At 48.3% G+C, this 26104-nt stretch overlaps 2 protein-coding genes across 2 annotated transcripts; both read left to right on the forward strand.

The window, feature by feature from the left end:
- The first annotated feature begins 8752 nt into the window (after positions 1-8752).
- On the forward strand, positions 8753-9304 carry LOC136480510 (uncharacterized). The gene is made up of 2 exons (XM_066478033.1): positions 8753-8912; positions 9057-9304. The coding sequence occupies exons 1-2, from the start codon at positions 8753-8755 to the stop codon at positions 9302-9304; spliced, it is 408 nt and encodes a 135-aa protein (XP_066334130.1).
- Positions 9305-18189: 8885 nt separating this feature from the next.
- Positions 18190-25900, forward strand: LOC136484062 (DEAD-box ATP-dependent RNA helicase 52C-like). Its single transcript, XM_066481226.1, has 6 exons — positions 18190-19093; positions 19201-19284; positions 19984-20226; positions 23960-24118; positions 24215-24328; positions 24770-25900. Exons 1-6 carry the CDS (start codon positions 18362-18364, stop codon positions 25283-25285), a joined length of 1848 nt encoding a protein of 615 aa, XP_066337323.1. The 5' UTR covers positions 18190-18361; the 3' UTR covers positions 25286-25900.
- The last annotated feature ends 204 nt before the right edge of the window (positions 25901-26104 follow it).

Raw genomic sequence — 26104 nt, forward strand, 5'->3', positions numbered from 1 at the left:
TGTAGTGCATGTCAAGCCGGCAAGCAAGTTGCAAATACTCATCCAACCAAAGCTTTTATGTCAACCACAAGAGTGCTAGAACTCCTTTACATGGACTTATTTGTACCAACAACATACAAGAATTTGGGAGGAAATCTTTATTGTCTTGTGATTGTTGATGACTATTCAAGATACACATGAGTATTCTTCCTTTATGACAAATCCGAAGTTGCATCTTGCTTCAAGAAGTTTGCCAAGAGAGCACAAAATGAATTTGAAGTGGAGCTCAAGAAAATTAGAAGTGACAATGGGAAAGAATTTGACAACACAAACATAGAAGCCTATTGTGATGAAGTTGAGATCAAGCATGAGGTCTCCGCAACATATACTCCTCAACAAAATGGTGTAGTTGAGAGAAAGAACCGGACATTGATCACTCTTGCAAGAACAATGCTAGATGAGTACAACACCCTGAAGCTCTATGGGCAGAAGCTATCAACACCGCATGCTATGCATCCAACCGCCTATTTCTTCAAAAGTTCCTTGGCAAGATACCTTATGAGTTGCTCAATGGGAAGAAGCCGGACGTCTCTTTCTTTAGGGTATTTGGTTGCAAATGCTACATCTACAAGAAGCGGCAACACCTAGGGAAGTTTTAAAGACGTTGTGATATTGGTTTTCTTGTTGGTTACTCATCAAAGTCCAAAGCATATAGAGTATTTAATCATGCCACCGGCTTGGTTGAAGAAACATATGATGTGGAATTTGATGAATCTAACGGCTCCTAAGGAGCACATGAGAATCTTGATGATGTAGGTGACGAACCATTGAGGGAGGCTATGAAGAACATTCTAGTTGGAGACATCAAGCCTAAAGATGATGAAGATGATGTACAAGTGATTGATCCACCTTCTTCATCAAATGTGCCACAAGATGGTGATAAAGATGGGAGAGTAGAAAATAAAGATACTCATGTCTCCCATGATTAAATGGTGGTACAAGCACAAGATGTTGATGCTCCACAACCTCCTCCTCAAGTGGTCAAAAGAAGAAATACACCTCTACTACAAGATCATCCACAAGATCTCATCATAGGGAGTCCATCAAAGGGTGTAATGACTCGCTCATAAAAACTTACTTCATTTATTGCTCATCACTCTTTTGTCTCTTGCTATGAGCTTACTAAGATAGAAGAAGCTCTTCAAGATCTGGATTGGATAAATGTCATGCATGAAGAGTTGAACAACTTCACCCGCAATGAAGTTTGGACTCTTGAAGAGCGACCAAATGGTGCAAGAGTCATTGGAACAAAGTGGGTGTTCCACAACAAGCAAGATGATCAAGGCGTTGTTGTGAGGAACAAGGCAAGACTAGTTGCAAAGGGGTTCTCTCAAGTTGAAGGTTTGGATTTTGGAGAGACCTTTGCACCGGTTGCAAGACTAGAAGCCATTCGTATCCTCCTTGCATATGCATCACATCATGACATGAAACTATATCAAATGGATGCGAAAAGTGCATTTTTAAATGGCTTTATTAATGAACTAGTCTATGTTGATCAACCTCCCGGGTTTGAAGACCCCGGATATCCTAATTATGTTTATAGGTTGTCCAATGCGTTATATGGGCTTAAGCAAGCCCCAAGAGCTTGGTATGAGCATCTTTGGGACTTCCTCATTGAGAAGGGATTCACCATTGGGAAGGTCGACACCACACTATTCACCAAGAAGCTTAATGGACACATCTTCATTTGTCAAGTGTATGTTGATGATATCATCTTTGGATCATCGAATAAAGATTCTTGCAAAGAGTTTGGTGAACTGATGTCGAAGGAGTTCGAGATGTCAATGATTGGAGAGCTTACATTCTTTCTTGGTTTTGAAGTCAAGCAAATGAGAGAAGGGATTTTCATCTCTCAAGAGAAATATACAAATGATCTTCTCAAGAGATTCAAGATGGATGAATGTAAGCCAATCAAGACACCAATGCCAACTAATGGACATCTCGACCTAGATGAGGGAGGTAACACGGTTGATCAAACTCTCTACCGCTCTATGATTAGTAGCTTGTTATATTTAACTGCATCTAGGCCTGACATCATGTTTAGTGTGTATATGTGTGCTAGATTTCAAGCTAATCCTAAGAAAACCCATTTGATTGTCGTAAAAAGAATCCTTAGGTATCTTAAGCACACACCAAGCATTGGCCTTTGGTATCCCAAAGGAGCTAGATTTGAATTAATTGGTTATTCTGATTCGGATTATGCCGGTTGCAAAGTTGCTAGAAAAAGCACATCCGGAGGGTGCCATTTGCTTGGTAGATCACTTGTGTCTTGGTCCTCCAAGAAACAAAATAGTGTGGCTTTGTCCACCGCCGAAGCGGAATACATTGCCACGGGTGCTTGTTGTGCTCAAATTTTTTACATGAAACAAACTTTGCTAGACTATGGTGTAGTTCTAGAAAAAAGTACCTCTTTTGTGCGACAATGAAAGTGCGGTAAAACTTGCAAATAATTCGGTTCAACACTCTCACACCAAGCACATAGATATCCGTCATCACTTTCTTAGAGATCATGTTGCAAAGAATGATATTTCACTAGAAGGTGTAAGGATCGAGGATCAATTGGCGGATATCTTCACTAAACCGCTAGATGAGGTGACTTTTTGTCGATTGCGGAATGAGCTCAATGTTCTTGATTTTAGTAACTTCACTAAAAAATGAGTCTGTGTTGTCCCTTGCATTGCATTGTAATATACAACATGTTTACTCTTTATGGTAATGCATATAGGGCTTGTCTAACATGGTTAAGATAACCGCCGTAAAGCATGTGAAGAAGCTTAACCTTGGATCAAACTTGACAAGCAACTAGATTTAATTTCAAGTATTGCATTGCATATGCATGAATGTTGCTTTGTCGTTTATCTTCAATTGCTCTCTTATTGCCTATTTTCTTAAAAAGAATTATAGCCTAAGGCAAAATTTTGAAATTTTTTAGGGTTTGAGAGAGGTCACTCACATCAGTCCCAATTGGTGTTTATTTAGATCTTATTGAAGTTGGGACTTGATTGGGAACAGACAGCACGAAGGACTTTGAAAATTTGCTAGAAAAAGAGTGACCGGACTCTGATGTCCAGCGTCCGGTCAGTTCACAGGAGGTGAACATGTTGCAAAGGTGTGACCGGACGCTGAAACAGTGTTCTCCCAGCATCCGGTCAGATGGCGTTCCAGTGTCCGGTCGATCGAAGACGATGAAGGCAGCTTGCACCAGACTCTAGCTGTGTCCGGTCGGGGTTCACCGGACGCGTCCGGTCATGATTTTAGGGGATTTAGACCTCTCTAGAAACGCTGCCACCAGAGCATCCGGTCAGTAGAAAATGTGCGGGAATCAAACTCTTTTCTCCGTTTCCTTTTCTACTCCATGGGCGCCACTATAAATCTCCACGCGTGTATCCCTATTCTGCATCTTCTCCCGCGTCGCCGCTCGCGCCTCCCCTACCGTGCGCCGCCACCGCCGTGCCCTGCCGTGCCGCTGCTGCCTGCGCCATGCGCCGCCATTCGATCCACGCGCGGAGTCTCTGCCATCGCAAGCAATAGAGCCGCTTTCCTACTCGGCCGTGCCCTAATCCACCACCCTACTTTTTCTTTTCTCGGCTATCACAGCACTTCGCCGGAACCCTAGCCTCACATTGCCCCCCGGTGGTTCCCTGATTGTCGTTCCTCTTCTTTTCGGATCGCCAATTCGTCAGGTAGCAAGCCCTCGGTTCTAATTTCGTACGTAATTTCTTGCTTTCTTAGGGTTTCGCATCTTTAGATATATTGTAATTATTTGTATATCCTATCTATTCTATCGTGCAGTGAGTCGGTGCTGTTGTGGTCCTATCTGCAGTTGTCAGTCAACTCGGGGCCAAGCTTGAGAGTACGGATCGAGGCCAAGCCTCAGAAGTGACAGTTGGCAGTTGATCTTCATCAGCAGCAATTGTTCTTTTTAGATCTATCAGATGGCTCGTGTCAAGAATGTTGGAGGTGGTCCCGGTGATGAGGATCTGAGGCCCCCGCCTTGCCAGCCTGTAGATACAAAAGGCAAGGCGACGAAGAAGCTTGCAACAAAGAAGCGAAAGTATCCAGATGCAGATATAGCTAGAGCAGCCATAGTTGCAGCAGCAGCAGAGCGTGTAGAGCAGGAGGTGCTAGGAGTGGAGTCCAGATCGTAGATCAGCTCTCTCCATCTACGAGGGCTGCACTAGAGCAGGTTGAGCACCGTCATGGTGGTCCAGCTGGGACTGTCATGGTTGCAGGACATCGAGCTGTCTTGGATGAGAGTCAGCCTCAGGGGGAGTCGCAGCAGGAGTCATAGCTAGCAGAGCAAACTCAGGAGGGAGAGTAGGCCGAGGCGATAGAGCAAGCACCTTAGCCATAGCTTCACCGCTCTGGTCATACCTGTGCTCCAGTCACTCCGAGGTCAGAGACACAGCGGAGGGGTTCACGTCCACCGCCTAGACCACAAGGTCCGCCTCTAGTGACCCACTTGGATTTGAGGGCTGCCATGGCCAAGCAGGTTCAGCAGCTCAGATTTGTGGACTTTGAGCAGTGGTTTCCACCGAGGTGGGATGAGCGTGCTTCAGAGGGTTTCTACACACCTCAGCAGGAAGATTTTTATAATGCATATCTTAACAGTGGGGTAGTATTCAGATCTTAGAGGATGTGCAACATTGAGACCATTGTAGCAGTAACTGGAGAGCATATTCACCCCTACCTAGCATATCTACCAGGGCTGACAGATTTACTTGGATGGATAGGTTTATATGTTCCATCTTGGGTCCATCAATTCTATGCTTCTCTCTAGATTAACCCGCAGCATAGATTTATACACTTTGCATTCAGAGGTACAGATTACAGGCCGACGAGCACTAGGGTCATAGAGATCCTCAAGCTTCCAGAGGAGCCCGTCCGGCTACATGAGGTTTGCTATAGACAGACAACACCTCCTAGATGCCCGCACAGCGGTCTTGTGCCCCCTATAGATCTAGTCCACCAGTGCTTCATAGAGCCTTTCGGCGAGGGGTCGAGCAGGACACCCAGTGATCTCACTCCTACTGCTCGAGTACTTGATGCTATTATGAGGAGGACACTGCTTCCAAGGATGGGGTATCGCGAGGGCTTGACTCGCATTCAGTTATGGCTTTTAAACTCTCTGATGTAGTAGACTATGTTTGAGATTTGGGATCTCCTTCTATCAGAGATGGAGGATACTATTGCTGAGGGGTTCAAAGGTCATCGTCAGTTGCCCTATGCTCACTGGATCACATTTCTTATTCATAGGGTAGTTACAGTGAGGCCGCCTAAGATGCTAGCTGAGTACATTGGTGCTACTACAGAGTTTCCTGCATACAACCTGACTCAGATGATCTGCCATAGTACACTAAGTGCACCTAGCCAGCCGCGCCATCATCTAGAGGTGCCAGAGACTATAGCCCAGCAGGATGATACTATCAGGGGCATAGCAGCTATAGAGGAGGAGGAGCTTGATGCTTAGCAGGAGGGGATGGTCGAGAGCGACCCCAATGATAGCTCTGATTAGGACTACCAAGACATTCCTCAGATGCCTCCACGTCAACATGACCATGAGGCCAGTAGCTCCAGCTTAGCTCCACCTGCACCATAGACAGACCCCGCTCTACTTGCCATACTTGAGCGGATGAGGCAGGATCAGGCTCGCTAGGCTCAGGAGACAGCTGCCACTTTTGCATACTTTCAAACTCGGTAGGATGAGTTTCAGCGGCAGCAGTAGGCCATACAGCAACAGCAGCAGGCCATGCATCAGCAGCAGCTCCTTGGGTTTATGCAGCATGTTATGACAGCTATTGGGGTTCAACCGCCATAGCCTTCACCCCAGCTTGGTCAGACTGCCACCACTTCTATGACTCTAGCTTTACAGCCTAGTGGGCTTCAGAGTCAGGGATAGCCTCCAGCACAGTTTGCTTCACCTACAGAGCAGGTGTCCTAGTGGTTTGCCTCGCCAGTGTTAGCCCCGCAGTTCACACCTCTTTAGACGGGCTTCACACTGGCTCAGACTTCCTCGCTGATAGTGCCAGATACCTCAGTCTCTAGGAGTCTTGGAGCGACTTTTAGTGAGTTGACAGAGCAGCCTACTCTGCCATATTTGCATGTCCCAGGTCCTTCTTTAGTTGCACCTATTACTGGGACTATAGAGATGCTTTCTTCTTCTGTTGCATCATCAGAGCCGTCTACTTCAGTGATACCTACACAGTCTACGACCGCTCTAGTTTCCGATCCGACCCAGACCACTTCAGCATCGTTTCCAGCTATAGAGGGTCAGACAGCTCAGAGCTCAGGGTCAGATGATGATGGCACACAATTCTAGCTCACTCCTCGTACCTCAACACCCGACTTGTCCGCTGTAGCCCCGCTGACCGACCCTTAGGTTTTGGTGTTTGACGTCAAAGGGGGAGATGGATCGAGTATGTTAGTCTTAGGGGGAGCGACATATCTAGGGTGAGCTTAGTTTATCTATTAGATTATCTATTATATTTGGTTTTTATGTGTGATACACTATTATGCATTATGCATTCGTGTGTTTACTTTTATGCATCAAACTATATTTATGTGATAGTGATATCTATGTGATCGTGATATATGACATGTGTGCTCTCTACTTTGAATTATTTATATGTCATATCACTTGTGCTTTGCTTCTGCATTTTACTCCGATGCAAAAGAGCTTTATTACTGGTACTCATGCTTATTTCATATCTTTTGAGTACATTATGTTGGCTTGGGTCATATAAGCTTGCCTAACTCTTTTATTCTCATTATCAAAAGCTTATATGAACCAAGCATGTTAAAACCTCAACTCTTTCACATACTCGAGGTGGTATTGTCATCAATCACCAAAAAGGGGGAGATTGAAAGCATCTAGGCCCCTAGTTCGGTTTCGGTGATTAATGACAATACGTGATTACTGTGACTAACGTGTGTTTTGTAGAGGCAATTAAGTTAGGTCATGGTAATGGAGATCGATTGGGCAATCATGGTGGTCATGCCCCTACGATGGAAATCGTTTTGGTTTTCAAAGGGTGGATGACAAGGTTAAGAATGGACTAGTTCTAAGTGTCGTTTGGTGTTGAAGAGACACTTAGAGTAGTTTAGGACTTTGTTTTTCCTTTGGCCGTACTATTAAGGGGCGTATGGATGGGTAGCTTGACCTAGGTGAGTCTAGTGAGTTAGGTGTGGTGCACACTTACTAAATCTAGCACTAGGTAGCTCCAAAATAGCCCTTAGATCCATTGGAGCAAACTTCATTCACGTATGATCGAGAGTTGGAAGTGAATGGAGGGTCAAATACTGACCGGGCGCTGGCTTCGGTGTGACCGGACGCTAGCGCAGAGTCCGGTCAGTTCATTTGATCAAGGTGAAGTTGTCTGGAAGTGACCAGACGCTGAGAGGTGAGTGACCAGACGCTGAGTCCCAGCGTCCGGTCGACTCCAGTAAGGTTCCAGAGAGGGAAAATCACGACCGGACATGTCCGGTCAGTGCTGACTGGACGCTGTCCAGCGTCCGGTCACCATTTGATCACTGGAATTCGGGGTGAACTGACTAGAGCGTTCGGTCACCCTATAGAGGCACATAACAGTTCGTTTTTCAGCCCATGTTATAAATACTTCCTCTATTCGTGTGTGGGGGTACTTTTGCTCATTCCAACAACTGAGAAACACCTTTGAGAGTGCCAAGAAGAGCAAGGTCCTAGTGAGGTGATTGAGATTTGAGAATCCCAAAGTGAGCCCTCATTACTGAGATCAAGAGTAGCAAAGTGTACATCCACCCTTCTCATTAGGCTTGTCGTGGTCAAGTGAGAGTTCGTGCTTGTTACTCTTGGTGATCGCCATCACCTAGACGGCTTGGTGGTGAATGGTAGTTTGGTGATCATCCGGCGGAGCTTGTGGATGACCCAACTCAAGTTGTGAGCGGTTGTGGGTGATTCACCGTGATGGAGTGTCGAAGAATCAACCCATAGAGAGAACTTGATCCTTGCGCGGATCAAGGGGGAGGTACACCCTTGCGCAGGTGCTCCAACGAGGACTAGTGGGGAGTGGTGACTCTCCGATACCTCAGAAAAACATCGCCGTGTTCCTCCTTCTCTCTTTACTTTGAGCATTTACTTTGAGCAATTCAATACTTGTCTTTACATTCATAGAATTGACATGCTAGAGTAGGATTGGAACTTAGGTTGCAAGACTTTTTGTGCAGTAGAACATTAGAAACACTTTCTAGGCACAAGGGGTTAATTGGGCTAACTGTAGGAGTTAATTATTGCAAAGAAATTTAGAATTAGCCCAATTCACCCCCCCTCTTGGGCATCTTGATCCTTTCACATGCCTACCCCATCAAACACCTCTATAAGGACTACGAGCTCCTCAAACGTTTCCTACAACAGGCTGGCGGGCCAAAAGAAGGGGACGGCAAAGAGGCGGCAGCCAAGAAAGGAGGCACGGTGGGCAAGGACGGAGACAATTTCCCCGACGCCGATGAATGCATCATGATCTTCGGTGGATCTAATGTCATTTGGTCCAAGCGCCAGCACAAGGTACGCTATAGGGAGGCATGCACCACCGAGACGATCGTCCCCTCATTTCATAGCTAGTCGAAATCTCCGATCACCTTCGATCAGAGAGACCATCCCTCCCACGTCGCGAGACTGGGATGCTACCCGCTCGTCGTCGATCCTATCGTCCACAAGAAGCGCCTCACTAAGGCACTGATGGACGGAGGCAGTGGCCTCAACATCCTCTACGTCGACACCCTAGACGCCATGTGCATCCCTCGATCGGAGCTCTACCTGGCGGGCTCTCCCTTCCATGGAGTGATCCCGGGAGCACAGGCATACCCGCCCGGGCAGATCGACCTGCCCGTCATGTTCGGTAGCCGATCCAACTTCCGCTCGGAGCTTCTCACCTTTGAAGTGGTGGACTTTTTAGGATCCTACCACGCCATCTTGGGGCAGCCATGCTACGCCAAATTCATGGCAATCCCCAACTACACCTACCTCAAGCTAAAGATGTCAGGACCGAATGGCGTCATCACCGTGAGCAGCGCCTTCTCGCACGCCTTCACGTGCGACCGCGAGCACTATGAGCTTGCCACTGCGGTCGTCAACTCGTTCGAGCTCTCGTGGCTTGGGGAATCATTGATCCCAGTAGTCTCAGACTGCAACAAACCAACCTCCTCGACATCCTTTCGACCGCTCGAGGAAACCAAGGCGGTGGGAATCGACCCCACTGACCCAACCATGACGGTTCAGATTGGGACCTAGCTCCCGGCCAAAAAGGAACGTGAGTTCATTGACTTCCTACGCGACAACCGTGATGTCTTTGCATGGCAGCCTTCTGACATGCCAGGCATACCATGGGGGGTCGCCGAGCACGCACTGCGCCTCATCCATGGGGGGTCGCTTCAACGATGAGAGGCGCAGGGCCATAGGCGAAGAGATTACCAAACTCTTGGCAGCCGAATTCATCAGAGAGGTATTCCACTCCGACTGGCTTGCCAATCCCATTTCTGTTAAAAAGAAGACCGAGAAGTGGAGAATGTGCGTTAACTATACTGGCCTCAACAAAGCATGTCTGAAGGATCACTTTCCTTTGTTGTGCATAGACCAGATAGTCAACTCCACCTTGGGTTGCGAGATCCTCTCCTTTTGGGATGCCTACTCAGGCTATCACCAGATCACGATGAAAGAGTCTGATCAGCTCGCAACCTTGTTCATCACCCTGTATGGTTCGTACTACTACATAACTATGCCATTTGGCTTGAAGAACGCTGGCGCCACCTACCAAAGGTGCATGCAGTAATGCTTCGTCGACCAAATCGACCCGCTCGATCAGCCTAACCAAACCGAGCGGCCAAGACCAACGATCGCCGTCTATGTTGATGACATAGTGGTCAAAACAGCTCAAGCCTATGACCTAATCGCAAACTTGGCCGCAACGTTCATGAACCTCCGAAGGTTCAACATCGAGCTGAATCCCGAAAAATGTGTTTTTGGGGTTCCATAGGGGAAGCTGCTAGGATACATTTTGTTCGAGCGCAGCATCGAGGCCAACCTCGAAAAAATCATGGCTATCTCCAACATGGGTCCCATACACAACGTCAAGGGCGTGAAAAGGCTCACCGACTGTCTGGCTGCCCTAAGTCGATTGATCTCCCGGCTCGGCGAACGGGGGATGCCACTGTACAAGCTCCTAAAAAAGATGGACACTTTTGTCTGGACTGAGGAAGCCCAGCAGGCCCTAGAGAGCCTTAAAGCATCCCTGATGTTAGCCCCAATCGTCGTCACTCCCGAACGAGGAGAACCCCTTCTCCTTTACATCGCGGCCAACAACCATGTGTTAAAGGCCGCGCTGGTCGTCGAAAGGGAGGAGCCAGGACACCAACTTAAGGTCCAGCGGCCCATATACTTCATCGGCAAAGTACTCACTGACCCTAAGGTCTAGTACCCCTAGGTGTAGAAACTCCTATATGTCGTGCTAATGGCGACCCGAAAGCTCCTGCACTACTTCACCGACCATGAAGTCACAGTCGTCACTTCATACCCACTCGAGGACATCATCCGCAACGGCGACGCCGCAGGATGAATATCTAAGTGGGCACTCAAACTCATGGGCCACAACATGAGGTACATCCCTCGTACCACCATTAAATCTTAGGCTCTCACGGATTTTGTCATCGAATAGATAGAGGTACAGCTACCGACCCCAGACGTCACCCATGAGTACTAGACAATGTACTTCGACGGGTCCATAATGGCACCCGGCTCGGGGGCTAGAGTGGTTCTGATCTCCCTGGATGGGAGTAGGCTCCGCTATGCCATCCGCCTCCACTTTTCAGCCTCAAACAACACCATGGAGTACGAGGCCCTCATCAACAGACTACGCATCGCCATCGAGCTCGATGCTACGTGACTCTATGTTCATGGCAACTCGGAGCTAGTCGTTGATCAGGTCATGAAGGAGTCCTCCTACAAAAGCCCCCTCATGGCAGCATACTGCCAAAAGGTGCGCAAGCTCGAGGACAAATTACAGGGGATCGAGCTACATCACGTCCCTCGAAGGGACAACGATGCCGCCGATTTTCTTGCAAAATTGGCTGCTAGGAGGGATCCATCCCCAAGCGGGGTCTTCATCAATGACATCCACGAGCCATCCACCCGCATCCTGGAAGGTCTGATCCAGACACACCCCGATGCCCAGCCGACGCTCGGGGGCTCCGACCCCGACGCCAAGCCAGCACACGAGGGCTTCGACCCCAATGCCAAGCCGGCGCTCGGGGGCTCTGATCCCAGTACCTCCATGACGACGTCACCCGCAAATGTCACCATGTTGGCACTTGATCAAACTGACTAGCGAGCGCCGCTACTCACCTACCTCCTTGAGGAGGTTCCCCCGCCCGAAAGGACTGAAGCCCGATGGATCGCTCGATGCGCCAAGACCTTCGTCGCGCTCGGTGATGGGCTCTACAAACGAAGTTCGTTAGGAGTGCTCATGAAGTGCGTCCCCACTAGCTAGGGGAAGTAGCTCCTCCTCGAGGTCTATGTCAGGATTTGCGGACATCATGTGGGCCCAAGGTCGCTGGTAGGAAAAGCCTTTCGCCAAGGTTTTTACTGGCCCACCGTGCTACGAGATGCATAGGAGGTCATCTGCAGGTGTGAAGGATGCTAGTTCTATGCTCGGCAAACCCATTTGCCAGCATAGGAGCTCCGAACCATCCCCATCACCTAGCCATTCATGGTCTAGAGCCTCGACATGGTGGGGCCCCTCAAAAAGGGCCCAAGCGGCTTCACTCACCTACTCGTAGCAGTCGACAAGTTCACCAAGTGGATAGAGGCCAAGCCCATTACCAACATCCTCTCGGAGGAGGCAGTCAAATTCTTCCTCGACATCATCTACCTATTTGGCGTTCCTAACTGTATCATCACTGACCATGGGACTAACTTTACCAGAAAGAAATTCCTAGACTTCAGTGATGGATACGGCATCAGGATCGACTGGGCCTCGGTCGAACATCCACGAACTAACGGTCAGGTCGAACGTGCCAATGACATGGTCCTCTAAGGACTTAAGTCACGCATCTTCGACCGACTCAACAAGTACACGGGCTATGGGTTGCAGAGGTCCCAGCGATCTACTAGAGCCTAAGAACGACCCCAAACCGATCGACAAAGTTCACACCTTTCTTCCTGGCCTACAGAGCTTAGGCAGTGCTGCCCTCTGACCTCGACCACAGCGCCCCAAGAGTGAAGGCTTTCGACCATGACCGAGCCGCGGAGGCTCAACAAGACGCAGTCCACCTGCTCGAAGAGGCCCGCGAGACGACCGTCATTCGCTCCGCTCGCTACCAACAAACCCTCCACAGGTACCACGAAAAGGAAGATCAGAGGGAGGATACTCGAAGTCGGCGATCTCGTGCTCCGAAGGACCCAATCAACGAAGGAAAAACATAAGCTCTCTCCACCATGGGAAGGGCCCTATACGGCGACCGAAGTAATTTGAGCAGGCACCTACCGACTGGAGGACAACAATGACAACGTTCTCACCAACACTTGGAACATTGAACAGCTACGTCGTTTTTTCCTCTAAATTTTGTCTAACCGCTTTTCAGTCAACACTTGCCCCTATAAAAGCACCCCAGCCCAAACACTTTCAGCCCAGGTCGCTCGGGGGCTCCAGAAGGTTGCAGGCATGGAACCCTCCACCGACACGATCTTGAGCAACTTCCCCTCCAACAAGGCTCGCCCAGTGAAGATCCACCGGAGAAAGTCCACACACGGCTCCATCCCAAAGAAGGCCTCGCAGATGAATCTAGCACTGCCCCGGGCAGCCTCTAGCTCAACATCGCACTCTGGATTCACGAAAGGATCTATAAGTCCTCCCCCTCGCTCACCCCCTCTCTCACTTAAGAACCGCCGCGGCATACATGTAGTCTCAGTGAGAAAGGAGGAGAGACAATAGTTGGTGAACAGGCAAAGGACTATGATGGAGAGCCCTCTCCCTCCCCTATTTAAGGAAGAAACACGATAGCCGAAGAGGGGCAAAAGATCAGAGCGAAAAACACTCCCCCTTCCCCCATTCAATGCGGATGGGAAACGATTAGACACACCCTAACCGATGGGACGCACGCTGGCCGATGGAACAATGCCGGGTCAGACGGAACACCACCTGGTGAGACAAAATGTGGCCTGGGTATGGCCCACCACTATCGCACGACTGGGCGTGAAAATGGAAACGTCACCACACGTAGGCAGCTCTCCGCATCCCCAGGCGAGACTTGGAAAAACCCAAAACAGGATCTCCACCGGGAGAGACCATCGAGCTTCCTAAGTCGATCGAATGGCTCAGAAAAACACACCGAGAGACAGGTAGGAAGCGAAGGGACACCCCATGTAGGCCATGCCGACTCCGTCACGAACGACGAGCATGGGTCCCGATCGAACGTTTCTGACTGAAGCTCTCCAAACCCTATCACTCAAGTCATTAAGGTAAACACTACCAACCCCCTCTATTTCTTTATAATCATTTCATACATCCATACACGCATTCATTCCATACGCCTGTGCCTCCCAGACAATTCGGGCCCTGAACCGCCCGGGGGCTCGGGAACTAAGCATCGCACGTGCAGCGAAATGCATCACAACGCTCCGTGTTGCGTCACGAACAGGCGGTTACCTCATTCGACATGAGCAACCAATAGAGCCAGGGGAGAAAAACATAGATGAGCCTAGTACGGCCCTCGCACAGTCTGGCAGACAGGGTCATCTTAACCTTCTCGTTTGATCTTGAACCTCTTGCCAAGCCCATAAAATCTCCATCGAGGGGAGGCCATTAGGCCACCCGGGTCGGTCTTTGGAATGACCCAGGCATCTACCGGGTTGCAGGTAAAGGAGCAGTGGAATGTCACAAGAGGGCTATGCCGACCCAGTCACGAACGACGGACCCGGATTCCACTCGATCATACCCGTTAGCGAACTCACCGAGTGCGTCACTCGAGCCCGAGCGATTGGGACAAGCGATAAAACTCAGCCCCTCTGGTTGTGAGGAACCGAGGATAGGGTAATGCACACAACTCACACCGACCCCTTCTAAGGCCCAACAGGGCTCGGTGGCTGAAGACACAAAACGCATGGGTCTGCGACCCCGAACTCGCCCCATCCTGCTATGCTCCGACTGTGCTCCACATACCAGGGTCTGCGACCCCAAACTCGCCCTATCCGGCTACGCTCCGACTGCGCTCCACACACCCGGGTCTACGACCCCGAACTCGCCCTATCCGGCTACGCTCCGACTGCACTCCAAAAACACCCGGGTCTACGACCCTAAACTCGCCCCATCAGGATCTACGAGCTCCGGCTCGCCCGATCCTAAACTAACTAAACTAACTGCCTTTGTTGCATGGGCAGCACCGAGGCCAGGATCCGTGAGTCCGTCTCATCCGATCCCTAAAAAACAACTGACCACCTCGGTTGCACAATGACGCCTTGGTTAAACAAACTCCATCTCAACTGAAAAACACGCACACACGCCCGCTAAACAAAAGCACCCCCAGACGGTTCTGCTCAAACCGCCCGGGGGCTCAGGGGCTACACCCGCGGGTGCGCTCGCGCGCACCCGCTGACGAAACAAAAACCTCCCCCACTGACAACACGGAAAACCCCCTAGACGGTTCTGCGGGGCTCCTGTTGGGTTCATAAACCCGGGGTCCCTCGCAGACCGGCTTCCCCACAAAGGCTCGGCCCAAGCAGACAGCGTGCAACTCATGGGCTGGCCCATGAGTCTAAAACAACAGGCTAGAAGGGCGGTCCAGTCACCGACCGGAACGTCTGGTCGAGGAGGAACAATGCCTGCTTGTCAACTCTGGCCCACCTCTCTGACCGGAGCGCTCACTTCGGTCTCCTGCCGCCTTCGGACGGTCTCTACGACCGGAAGGCCTAGCAAAGCACTACCTCCGACTCTGACCCCACGTCTCCGACCGGAGTATGCAAAGACCCTGCTCACTGCTCTTCTCCGACTAGCGCAACCAGAGCCGACTGGGACCAACCGATCGGGGACGCCCGCCCGGAAAGGACTAGAGAACGAACGGAGAAAGCAAGGCAAGGCGCTCAAGTCAAACCATAATATCAGGTACCGTACCCGGTCACCTGCAGGAACAGTACTCTGCAACCACCCTAACACAAACAACATTATAGGCGCCGACATTTTCCTCTACAGTGTTGTGGGCGCCGTTAACTCCCATACAGTAAGGCCCCCCACATGCCTCTGGGCATCGACAGTGTTGTGGCCGCCGGGATTTATCGTACCAAGTGAATGTGGTGAAACTCCTCACATGCCTCTAGGCATCAGCAGTATATGCAGGTGCCGACATCTGCCACACCCAAAACAAGACGACGTGACCACCCACATACACCCGACATCCAACAGTGTTGTGGGCAACAAGACTTAGAAGCATACAAACTCTCTCACTCTCACTTGTAAGGCCATCCCTTCATCTATAAAAGGGGATGCGTTCTCTCGCAAGAGACTCAGTTGATTCAAGTTTATACAAGCTAATCCAGATCTATCAAGTTCACTAGCTCACATCCACAGAACCGGTAGGTTCAGACCTCAAGCACATGCTTGAACACTTAGCTCATAAAGGAGCTCCTGTCGCTCTCGGCCCTTCCGACCGGAGCCGACCGGACCACTCGCGCACCCCCATCTTTCTCCTTCTCGTTTGTAACCCCACTGCAAACTTTGAGCACCTGAGCTCAGGAATAAAATCACCGACCGACTCAAACTGGACGTAGGGCACGTTGCCTGAACCAGTATAAACCATGTGTTATTGAGTGCTAGGCCACCTCCGATCACAACGTGCGGCAAAACTATAAATATTTATTTGTTGGTCACTTTCTACACCGACAGTTTTACTCTAACTCGTACGGACATGGAAAGCTAAAGTATCATGTGTTTCAATTCACCTTCAAATTAATTGACTGTGTTTTGCTCTAACTCGTACCAACATGAAAAGACTGTAGATTTATCCAACGATGCGTCATGTATTTTAATTCATCTTATAAATTGAACTCCGCAGGCCATGCTCATTAACTTGAGACCAAATACTTATTTTTAATAAAAAAACTAAGACATAAGAGTACCTCTTGTTTGAATGAAAACAAAATAGAAAACAATGCTAGACCTAGACAACCCAGACGTAAAACAGCCTGAGAAAGCATGGTGCCCTCGAGCTCCACCTCGTCCTCACCGGCAGGGTCTGAGCACCTGAGCTCCGCGTCGTCGTTGCGCTCTAGCTCCACCTCGTTTTGGCCCGCGCTGGCGCTCGTCCTCACCGGCAGGGTCGGGACCAGGCCTAGGGCCAGTAGGGCCATGGCCCTAGTCGCGGCCCAAATTGTTTTTTGGAACAGGTCTTCAATTTTGGCCCAACAACAAACAGCCCAGTAAGCAGCCGATTAGGGCAAACCATAGAATCTCTCGGTGCCTCGATCGCTCACGCCGTCACGCACTGCTCGTGGCTCTTCTTCCTCTTCCCGCTTGCATCACGCGCCGCCGCTCCTGCCTCCCGGCTCCCGCTCGCACATCTCGCACTCGCCGGCGTCGGCGCGGCGGCACCCAGCCTGCTCGGCCCTCGCCTGCCGGCAGCTGCCGTTGCCCTCAAGGGGCCGAGCCTCGCCCCTCGGCTGCCAGCCCCGGCTCGTCGCAGCGCCGCCGCAGCCCTAGGCTTCACGCGGTGCCTGCGCCTGTGCTTGCCAGAGCCCCGTAGTATTGCCGAATAGAGCAGCTGAATATAGTAGCCGGCGAGCTGGCCAGCATGGAGCACCGCGGACGCCTGATCGGCCATACGTAGCGAGCTTAACGCGGCCACGGGTCCGTGTTCCCCGATGAGGAGTTGCAGCGGCGGCTGGCCGAGCTCCGACGTGATTTAGACGTCGTTAGCCGGATCAAGAACCACCCTCGGTCTGGCCGATGCGGAAGAGTTGGACGAAATTTTTTTTTGGCAGAAATTTGTCTGGTTTCTACTCAAAAAATGGGCCGTCACTTTGTTTTAGCTAGCAGCGATTGAAATAGAAACGGATGTGGAAATAAATGCGGAAGAGTTGGACGAAAATTTTTTGTGGGCAGAAATTTGTCTGGTTTTTACTCAAAAAATGGGCCATCACTTTGTTTTATTTTTCTCCTAAAAATTGTGGCAAAGCTCGTTGTCCTTTTGGAAAAATGTATGTTTTTACACTTGTTTGTTTGGTCCCGTGAGCTATAAGGTACTTAACTATTGATCGAATCTAAAATATTTTGTTGTATATCATGTAAAGCATGTGGCGTGGTGGCATGCAATCACTTGTCGGAGACTTGGGTTTAAACCTCATGTGACTTGTATTTTTTGCGTCTTTTTATAGTTGTGGGTGTTTTTGTCGTTGGGACTCGGGTGTGCTCGGAAAAAAAATACAGACGGAATAGAGACGGGATGCGAACTGAAACGTGGGTTGAACATGGACTCGGAAAGGAAAACGGAAGGAATAGTCAAAAAAAAAAAGAGTACGACAGAAATTAGGAAGTGGACTAGAATACGGATTGAACGTGGACTGGAATATGGATTGAACATAGATAGAAAAAGAAATATACGGAAGGAAGAGGCAGAACAAAAGTACCATAGAAATTTTGTATATTTATTATTAGGTATATATATAAATTATTATTAGGTGAGACGTATGTTTTCGGTGCACATTGCCCCTACAATTAGTTTCAGTCTAGGAAAGAAACTTAAAATCAGCTCCGGAGTTTCTTTTTGACCCGCCCCGTCCGATCCGATTTGAGAAGTTTGTCACGCCGAGCAACTACGCGAAGCAAGCTCAAACACGCAAAAAAAAAAACGGAAAAAGAAGCTGGATGGAGCAGGACACGTCACGAAACCAAACCAAGAAGCCGCATCCCTCCCGTCCCGTCGCCCGCTACGCGTCACCAAAAAGACCACGAAACCTCCATCCACCCAGCCATCACCGATTCCAAGGCCGACGCCGGCAGGCAAGATATTTTGCGTCTCGCTTCGTCCACCTGTCGTCCCCGTGCTCTCGCCACGCCTCCCCCACCGCCTCGCCACCCCGACCCCGCTTTTAGCCGCAGGCAGGAGCCTGGCCCTGCCCCCGTCCACCCACACACCTCACCTCACCTCACCACCGAGACGAGATCGCAAATCCCACCCCTACGTCCCCGCACCCAGAAAAAAAAGAGTTCACGCCAAATCCCCCTCCCCAACCCGATTCCATCCCTCCTTCCCCTCCCCATCCGCCGCCGCCGCTGCGCAAATCCGCAATCCCCTCGCCGCCGCCGCCATGGCGTCCTCCCGCACCTCCTGTGCCGACGTCGCCGACGCCGAGCCCGCCCTGCCTCCGCCCGTCACCGCCCCCTCCCCGGCCGCCGCATCCAACGGCCCCGCCCGCTCCTCTTACGTCCCGCCCCACCTCCGCAACCGCCCCGCCGCCACCGCCGCCGCCGCCGCCGCCGCCGCGCCCGCCTCCTACGCCCCGCCGCCGCGCTCCACCGCCGACCTCCTCTCCCGCCCCACCGCCGCCGGCGGATTCGGCGGGGGCCGTCCCCGCGGGCGGTGGGACCGGGAGCCGGACCCGTTCGCGGACTCCGACCCGGCCCCCACCTCCCTCTCCGCCGCCGACACCCCGTTCGAGGAGCACCAGAACACGGGGATCAACTTCGACGCGTACGAGAACATCCCGGTGGAGACGTCCGGCCGCGACGTCCCTCCCCCCGTCTCGACCTTCGCGGAGATCGACCTCGGCGAGGCGCTCAACGACAACATCCGCCGGTGCAAGTACGTGCGCCCCACGCCCGTGCAGCGCCACGCCATCCCGATCTCGCTGGCGGGGCGGGACCTCATGGCCTGCGCGCAGACGGGGTCCGGGAAGACGGCGGCGTTCTGCTTCCCCATCATCAGCGGCATCATGAAGGGCCCGCCTGCGGGGAGGCCGCAGCGGGGTGGGGGGATGGGGATGAGGACCGCTTACCCGTCCGCGCTCATACTGTCGCCTACTAGAGAGCTCTCCACGCAGGTCGGTCATTCTAGAGCATGATTCTAGAGCAAGATTCGGCAGATCCATTCATGTATGTGGTGGGTGGTTGCTAATACTACCATATTCTTTTTTTGTTTGTGTTGCAGATTCATGAAGAGGCGAGGAAATTTTCGTATCAGACTGGTGTTAGGGTAGTTGTTGCTTATGGAGGAGCGCCAATTACTCAGCAGGTACAGTCTATTTTTTCCTGTCAAAGTCTCTGTTTTTCTTTTCAGTTTTTGAATACATCTCGGCAGCTGATTTGACATGGTTTAATGTACTGATGGACTATTTGTAGTTGTTAATCGCTGGATTAGTTTTGTGAAAGTTGTTTGCTTGGCATATATTTCTGACCCAATGTAACAGTTCCTGGTATACAACAATGCAATGTTTACATGTAACAGTTACCTGGTAGACAACAATGCAATGTTTACGCGGTACAGTATATGCTATTGCCTCTTTAAATAGGTCATGCTTGACCTCTCACTTTTATGATCTTGGTGAAATTTTGGTGCACATGTGAAAAGAAAGTTTATCGAGATTTTGTCTAAATAGCCATGCACAGAGAATTTGGAGCTTATATTGATTTTTCTGTTAGAATGATAAGTTCATGTGATTCACGTGGCACAAGATTTAACCAAAAGAGAGAGTTGTTAAAGCATCATGGCACATTTTTGTTCAGTTCGTGTTAAGCCTTTACAATTGCAAAGGTGACGTAGTTAATACTAAAGGTTGCAAGGCATGGTACACAACATATAGCTCCCCTTATTTATCATTAGGTTAGAAATAATATATTTTTCCAAACATCCATTATGGAATGGTTGAACCTTTGACCATTACTTATTTTCTTAAATTTGTATCACATTCTAAATTTATACTCTTATTTGCAGTTAAGAGAGCTTGAGAGGGGTGTTGACATTCTTGTGGCTACCCCTGGCCGACTGGTTGATATGTTGGAAAGGGCAAGAGTATCTTTGCAGTCAATTAGATACCTTGCTCTTGATGAGGCAGATAGAATGCTTGATATGGGTTTTGAACCACAAGTTAGAAGAATTGTTGAGCAAATGGACATGCCTCTTCCAGGTGTCAGGCAGACAATGTTGTTTAGTGCGACGTTCCCAAAAGAGATCCAGGTTAGCAGTTTTCTTATATTTTGTTAGCATTACGACGATGATAAATGTTAAACCTGTGCGTTTCCTGAATAAGCGATCCTATTTCTTGTAAGCTGTTCTTTTAGTAAATCTGTGTCTTCGTTGTACTTTCTACAATATTTCTTCACTAATATCCTGTATTTGATCAGGCGTTGTGGCTATTAGCTTGGCATATGTTTCTAGAGGGATAACATTTATTTCCATGCTAGAAATTATTCAGAAATAGAAAAATAGAGAAAATTTGGCATATTTTGGCACATCTTATATCTGTTTTTTGTGCTTCAGTGTGTTGCAGGATTTTAATTCTGTCTATGAATGAAATGATCAATCTGATAAATCCACACTGGTATAGCTGAATATTTAATTTAATACGTGGGCAATGTGATACTGTCCATACTATAGTAAAGGGTTGTGTTATGCAGTGCTAATATTTAACACAAATACCTTAGTATGCCTGATCTATTAATATGTGCATGTATATATCTGGTTCCTTTCTGCCTTGTCCATATCCAGCTTCTTGTTTATTTTCATAAAATGAAACACTTAGTGTGGACATCAGATTATCTTTTGCTGTTACTTGTTCCGATCTCCAGATATATTTTTGAACCATCTTTTTTTCCCCTTGTTGACGGATGCGAAGGGTAAGAAAGCTAGTCGAACCATCTAGGATCCGTTTAAGTAGTTGGAATATAGGGTCGCTTACAGGTAAGTTAAGAGAATTAGTTGATACCGCGACTAGGAGGCGTGTAAATATATTATGCGTTCAAGAGACTAAATGGAAGGGTCAGAAGACGAAGGAGGTGGACAATACAGGTTTCAAGCTTTGGTCCACAGGGACAGTCGCGAATAGAAATGGAGTAGGAATTTTGATTGATAAGAGCCTCAAGAATGGTGTGGTGGGAGTGAGAAGGCAAGGAGATAGGATTATCTTAGTCAAGCTTGTCGTTGGTGATATGGTCTTGAACGTAATTAGTGTGTATGCCCCCCAAGTAGGCCTCGACGAGAGTGCTAAGAGACAGTTATGAGAAGACTTAGATGGTTTGATTAGAGCTGTACCTAGTAGTGAGAAGTTTTTTATAGGAGAAGATCTTAATGGGCATGTAGGTACTACAAGCGCAGGTTTCGAGACAGTTCATGAAAGTTTTGGGTATTGTAGTAGGAATCAGGAGGGGGAGGAAGTTCTGGACTTCGCGGTAGCTTTTGACCTGATGATAGTTAACACTTTCTTTAGAAAGAGAGAATCTCATCTAGTGACCTTCAGTAGCGGCAACATTCTAGCCAGATTGACTTTGTCCTCGCAAGAAGAAACGACAAACGAGCATGCTTGGGTTGCAAGGTGATACCAGGGGAGTGTGTTGTTTCTCAACATAAGCTTTTGGTGGCAGACTTTCGTTTTCAGGTGTGTGCCCGTAGGGATAAACAAGCTAAAGATTGAAAGAACAAAGTGGTGGAAACTGAAAGAGGAGACGTCAAAGGTATTCAGGGAAAGGGTTATCAAGGGCTCTTGGAAGAAAGAAGAGGACATAAACAACATATGGGAGAAGATGGCAACCAACATTCGAAAGGTGGCCTCAGAGGTGTGTGGAGTAACCAAAGGAAGTGGAGGCGAGGCTAAAGATACTTGGTGGTGGAACGAGGTAGTCCAAAGGGCTATTAAGGAGAAGAAAGAATTCTATAGACGCTTGTACCATGACAGGAGTGTGGACAATATAGAGAAGTACAAGGTGGCAAAGAAGACTGCAAAGCGAGCTATAAGTGTGGCAAAGGGTAGAGCGTACGAGGACCTTTACTAACATTTGAGTACGAAGAAAGGAGAGAAGAACATTTATAGGATGGCTAGGGTTCGTGAGAAAGAAAAGGGACTTAAAGCAAGTTAAGTGCATCAAGGATGAAAGGGAGCATCTCTTGGTGAATGATGATGAGATCCGACATCGATAACAAGAGTATTTTGACAAATTGTTCAATGGTGAAAATACGGACACGACCTTTCAGTTGGATGACTCTTTTGATGACACCAATAGGTGCTTTGTGTGGAGAATCCAAGAATCTGAGGTCAGAGGGGCGTTGAAAAGGATGAAATGAGGTAAGGCAATGGGACCAGATGGTATCCCAATCGAGGTGTGGAGATGCCTCGGGGACATAGCTATAGTATGGCTAACCAAGCTGTTCAACCATATTTTTCGATCGAACAAGATGCCTGACGAGTGGAGGAGAAGTATATTGGTACCGATCTACAAGAATAAAGGGGGTATTCAAAGTTATACTAATTCCCGGGGAATTAAGTTGATGAGCCATACTATGAAGCTATGTGAGAGAGTTATCGAGCATCGCTTGAGAGCAATAACGCGGGTCTCTATGAACCAATTTGGTTTCATGCCCGGAAGGTCAACCATGGAAAAGTTATTTTCTTAATAAGACAAGTTATGGAGCGGTATAGGGAGAAGAAGGACCTGCACATGGTTTTTATTGACTTGGAGAAGGCTTATGATAAAATACCAAGAAATGTTATGTGGTGGGCTTTGGACAAACATAAAGTCCCAACGAAGTATGTCGGGCTCATTAAGGACATGTATAACAATGTTGTGACTAGTGTTCGAACAAGTGATGGAGACACAGATGACTTTCTGATTAGGATAGGACTACATCAAGGGTCAGCTTTGAGCCCTTATCTGTTTGTCTTTGTGATGGATGAGGTCACAAGGGACATACAAGGGGACATCCCTTGGTGTATGCTTTTCGCAGACGATGTAGTGCTAGTTGATGAAAGCTGGACAGGAGTGAATCAGCTGGAGTTATGGCGGGAGACTTTGGAGTCCAAAGGTTTTAGACTCAGTAGAACTAAAACTGAGTATATGAGATGTGACTTCGGCACTACTACTCAGGAGGAGGAAGATATTAGTTTGGAAGGTCAAGTAGTGCCTAGGAATGATACATTTCGATATTTATGATCAATGCTACAGAGAGACGGGGATATTGATGAAGATGTTAGCCATAGAATCAAAGCAGGGTGGATGAAGTGGCGCCAAACATCTGGTGTCCTATGTGACAAAAGGGTACCACAGAAGTAAAAAGCAAGTTTTATAGGACGGCGATTAGACCTGCTATGTTGTATGGTGCAGAATATTGGCCTACGATTAGACGACATGTTCAACAGATAAGTATCGCGAAAATGCTTATATTGCGTTAGATTTGCGGTCATACGAGAAGAGATTGAGTTTGGAACGATGATATACGTGATAGATTAGGGGTAGCACCAATTGAAGAAAAGCTTGTCCAACACCGGTTGAGATGGTTTGGACATGTCCAACGGAGACCTCCAGAGGCACCGGTGCGTGGTGGAATCCTAAGTCAGGATTGTAACGTGAAGAGAGGCAGAGGAAGACCGAAGTTGACTTGGGTAGAGGCAATAAAAGGAGACTTGAAAGGATGGAATATACCCAAAGACTTAACCTTAGATAGGAGTGCTTGGAAAACAGTTATTCACGTACCTGGACCTTGATTGCTTCTGCTGGGTTTCAACTCTAGCCTACCCCAACTTGTTTGGGACTTCAAGGCTTTGTTGTTGTTGTTGTTGTTGTTGTGTTGAGAACATCTGTTTGGTAATGATCAATCTGGGACATCTGTAACTTTATCAAGTTACTCCTTGTGCTGATTACTTTCTGTGTCAAAGTTCCAATTTGCATGCTTAATATTGATCTTACTCTAATGAATACAGAAAATGGCATCGGATTTCCTGGATAACTACATCTTCCTGGCTGTTGGAAGAGTTGGGTCGAGTACTGATTTGATTGCCCAGAGAGTTGAGTTTGTGCAGGAGGCAGATAAAAGAAGCCACCTGATGGATCTTCTTCATGCACAAAGAGATACAGGAAAGGTAATATTCGACAATCGGTTTTTTGTTCTGCAATTCAATCAACGTTCTAATATTTTATATTTGTGTACTCATTTTCTTCTCTCTTTTCTGTTGCAGCAAACTCTCACGCTTGTCTTTGTGGGAACAAAGAGGGGTGCTGATTCATTGGAAAGTTGGTTGTGCATGAATGGGTTTCCAGCTACTTCTATTCATGGAGATAGAAACCAGCAGGTTTGTTTTTGTTTTTAATCTGTTCAGAACAGCTCATGTCTGTTCAGAACAGCTCATGTTGCCTAGAAACGGAGGCATTTAGCTATAATTGTTCGCTGCAGTATGTTTATACCACTGGACGGTGCCATGAAATACATATTAAACATGTTACTGTTGCTATCTGGTTTAGTGGTGTTCTGGAAGCTTTATTGAGCATTTTGTTATATCCAGATATTGTTAGTATTACAGAGCACACTTTTAGATCTACATAGCACACTGAGAAGATTTTGCTATTGCTGTCTACTTGTTTGTTCATATATCAAGTTTGAAGTTCCAATGTTGCTGTATTCTTTAACCATGTTCGGCTTTATTTTTTAGAAGTCTGTGGCTACTTGTTATAAACTAACATGTTTTTTTGACAATGGTCTTTTCCTAATGTAATTGATCTACTGTTTTTGGCAGGAAAGAGAATATGCTTTGAGATCCTTCAAGAGTGGGCAAACTCCTATTTTAGTTGCAACTGATGTGGCAGCTCGGGGCCTTGACATTCCTCATGTTGCTCATGTTGTGAACTTTGATCTCCCCAATGATATTGATGACTACGTACACAGGATTGGAAGAACTGGAAGAGCTGGGAAGAGCGGACTTGCAACTGCCTTCTTCAATGATAATAACTCATCACTGGCAAGATCTCTTGCTGACCTAATGCAAGAATCTAACCAAGAAGTACCGGCATGGATCTTGCGCTATGCAGCTCGTCCTTCTTATGGTGGTGGTGGGAGTAACCGGCGATCAGGTGGAGGGGGCCGCTTTGGTGGCCGTGACTTCCGCAATGATTCTTCCTCATTTGGCAAGGGGGGATCTCGAGGTGGTGGTGACTACTACGGTGGAGGCAGCAGTGGTAGTTATGGTGGTGGCTCCTCATATGGTGGTGGTGGATACGGTGGTGGAGCTGGGGCTCCGAGTGCCTGGGATTAATGTTATAGTTGCTCCCATGTAGGGTCTGCCAAGTTTAGGTCACTTTTTACTCTAGTTTCATTTAGGTATACATTTTTGGTAGGAGCTGTTATACAGCAACAGTACAAGGTGAATGTGGTCATCCCCTTTTTTTTCTGTTTACTACTCGCTGCAGTCTTATCTTGCAGATGTCCGTTACGGAGAGCGTTCTTGAGGACATTCAAGCACACGAGATTCCTAGTTAGGTGAAATTCCTTGGTAGGGATAGTAGCTAGGCTGACATGTAGTGCATGGTGCGAAATTTCCCCCTTTGCTTTTCTTTCCTTTTAGTGTCGAATTTTGGTGGTCGGTTGTAAAGCTTGTGTTGAGGGGGCTTTTGCGGCTTGATTTTTGTCCTGGATTCAGAGTCTTGACACCCGGAGGTTGAAGAAGCGGTAGGATGATGATGATGATAGTCCTTTAGATCCCTGTTGTAATGTATATACTGTGAGGTGAGGCTGGTTACAATAAATTATGTAGGCTTGTTTAGAGGAAGAAGGGGGAAGTTGTGTGTGATGGTTTCTTCATAGAAGATTCCAGTTATTGTGTACTGCGAATTTGTTTTGGATGGAGTTAAAACTGATATTATCAATGTCATCCAGATGCTGTCTCCTGTATTACTGTTTCATTTATTTATTTCTGGTGGTAATGTTGCCATGACATGATATGCGCCTGAAGATGTTTGTGCTTATGTTTGGTTTTGTATTGTCATGTTGTGTCTCAATATCCGTGGCTTTCTAACTTCCGATTCAAGTGGTATCTGAACAAGCAATACCCAATTTTTATGCACCGTTTCGGATG

Source organism: Miscanthus floridulus, chromosome 9 (assembly GCF_019320115.1).
Source record: "Miscanthus floridulus cultivar M001 chromosome 9, ASM1932011v1, whole genome shotgun sequence".
Classification (NCBI taxonomy): domain Eukaryota; kingdom Viridiplantae; phylum Streptophyta; class Magnoliopsida; order Poales; family Poaceae; genus Miscanthus; species Miscanthus floridulus.

Excerpts from the sequence above, each read along its gene's own strand:
- LOC136480510 (XM_066478033.1), top strand. The coding sequence starts at position 8,753 with ATGGACGGAGGCAGTGGCCTCAACATCCTCTACGTCGACACCCTAGAC. Across the intron at positions 8,913-9,056 it reads CGACCTGCCCGTCATGTTCG|GACCGAATGGCGTCATCACC; the intron begins GTAGCCGATCCA and ends TAAAGATGTCAG.
- LOC136484062 (XM_066481226.1), top strand. The coding sequence starts at position 18,362 with ATGGCGTCCTCCCGCACCTCCTGTGCCGACGTCGCCGACGCCGAGCCC. Across the intron at positions 19,094-19,200 it reads CTAGAGAGCTCTCCACGCAG|ATTCATGAAGAGGCGAGGAA; the intron begins GTCGGTCATTCT and ends TTTGTGTTGCAG. Across the intron at positions 24,329-24,769 it reads ATGGAGATAGAAACCAGCAG|GAAAGAGAATATGCTTTGAG; the intron begins GTTTGTTTTTGT and ends TGTTTTTGGCAG.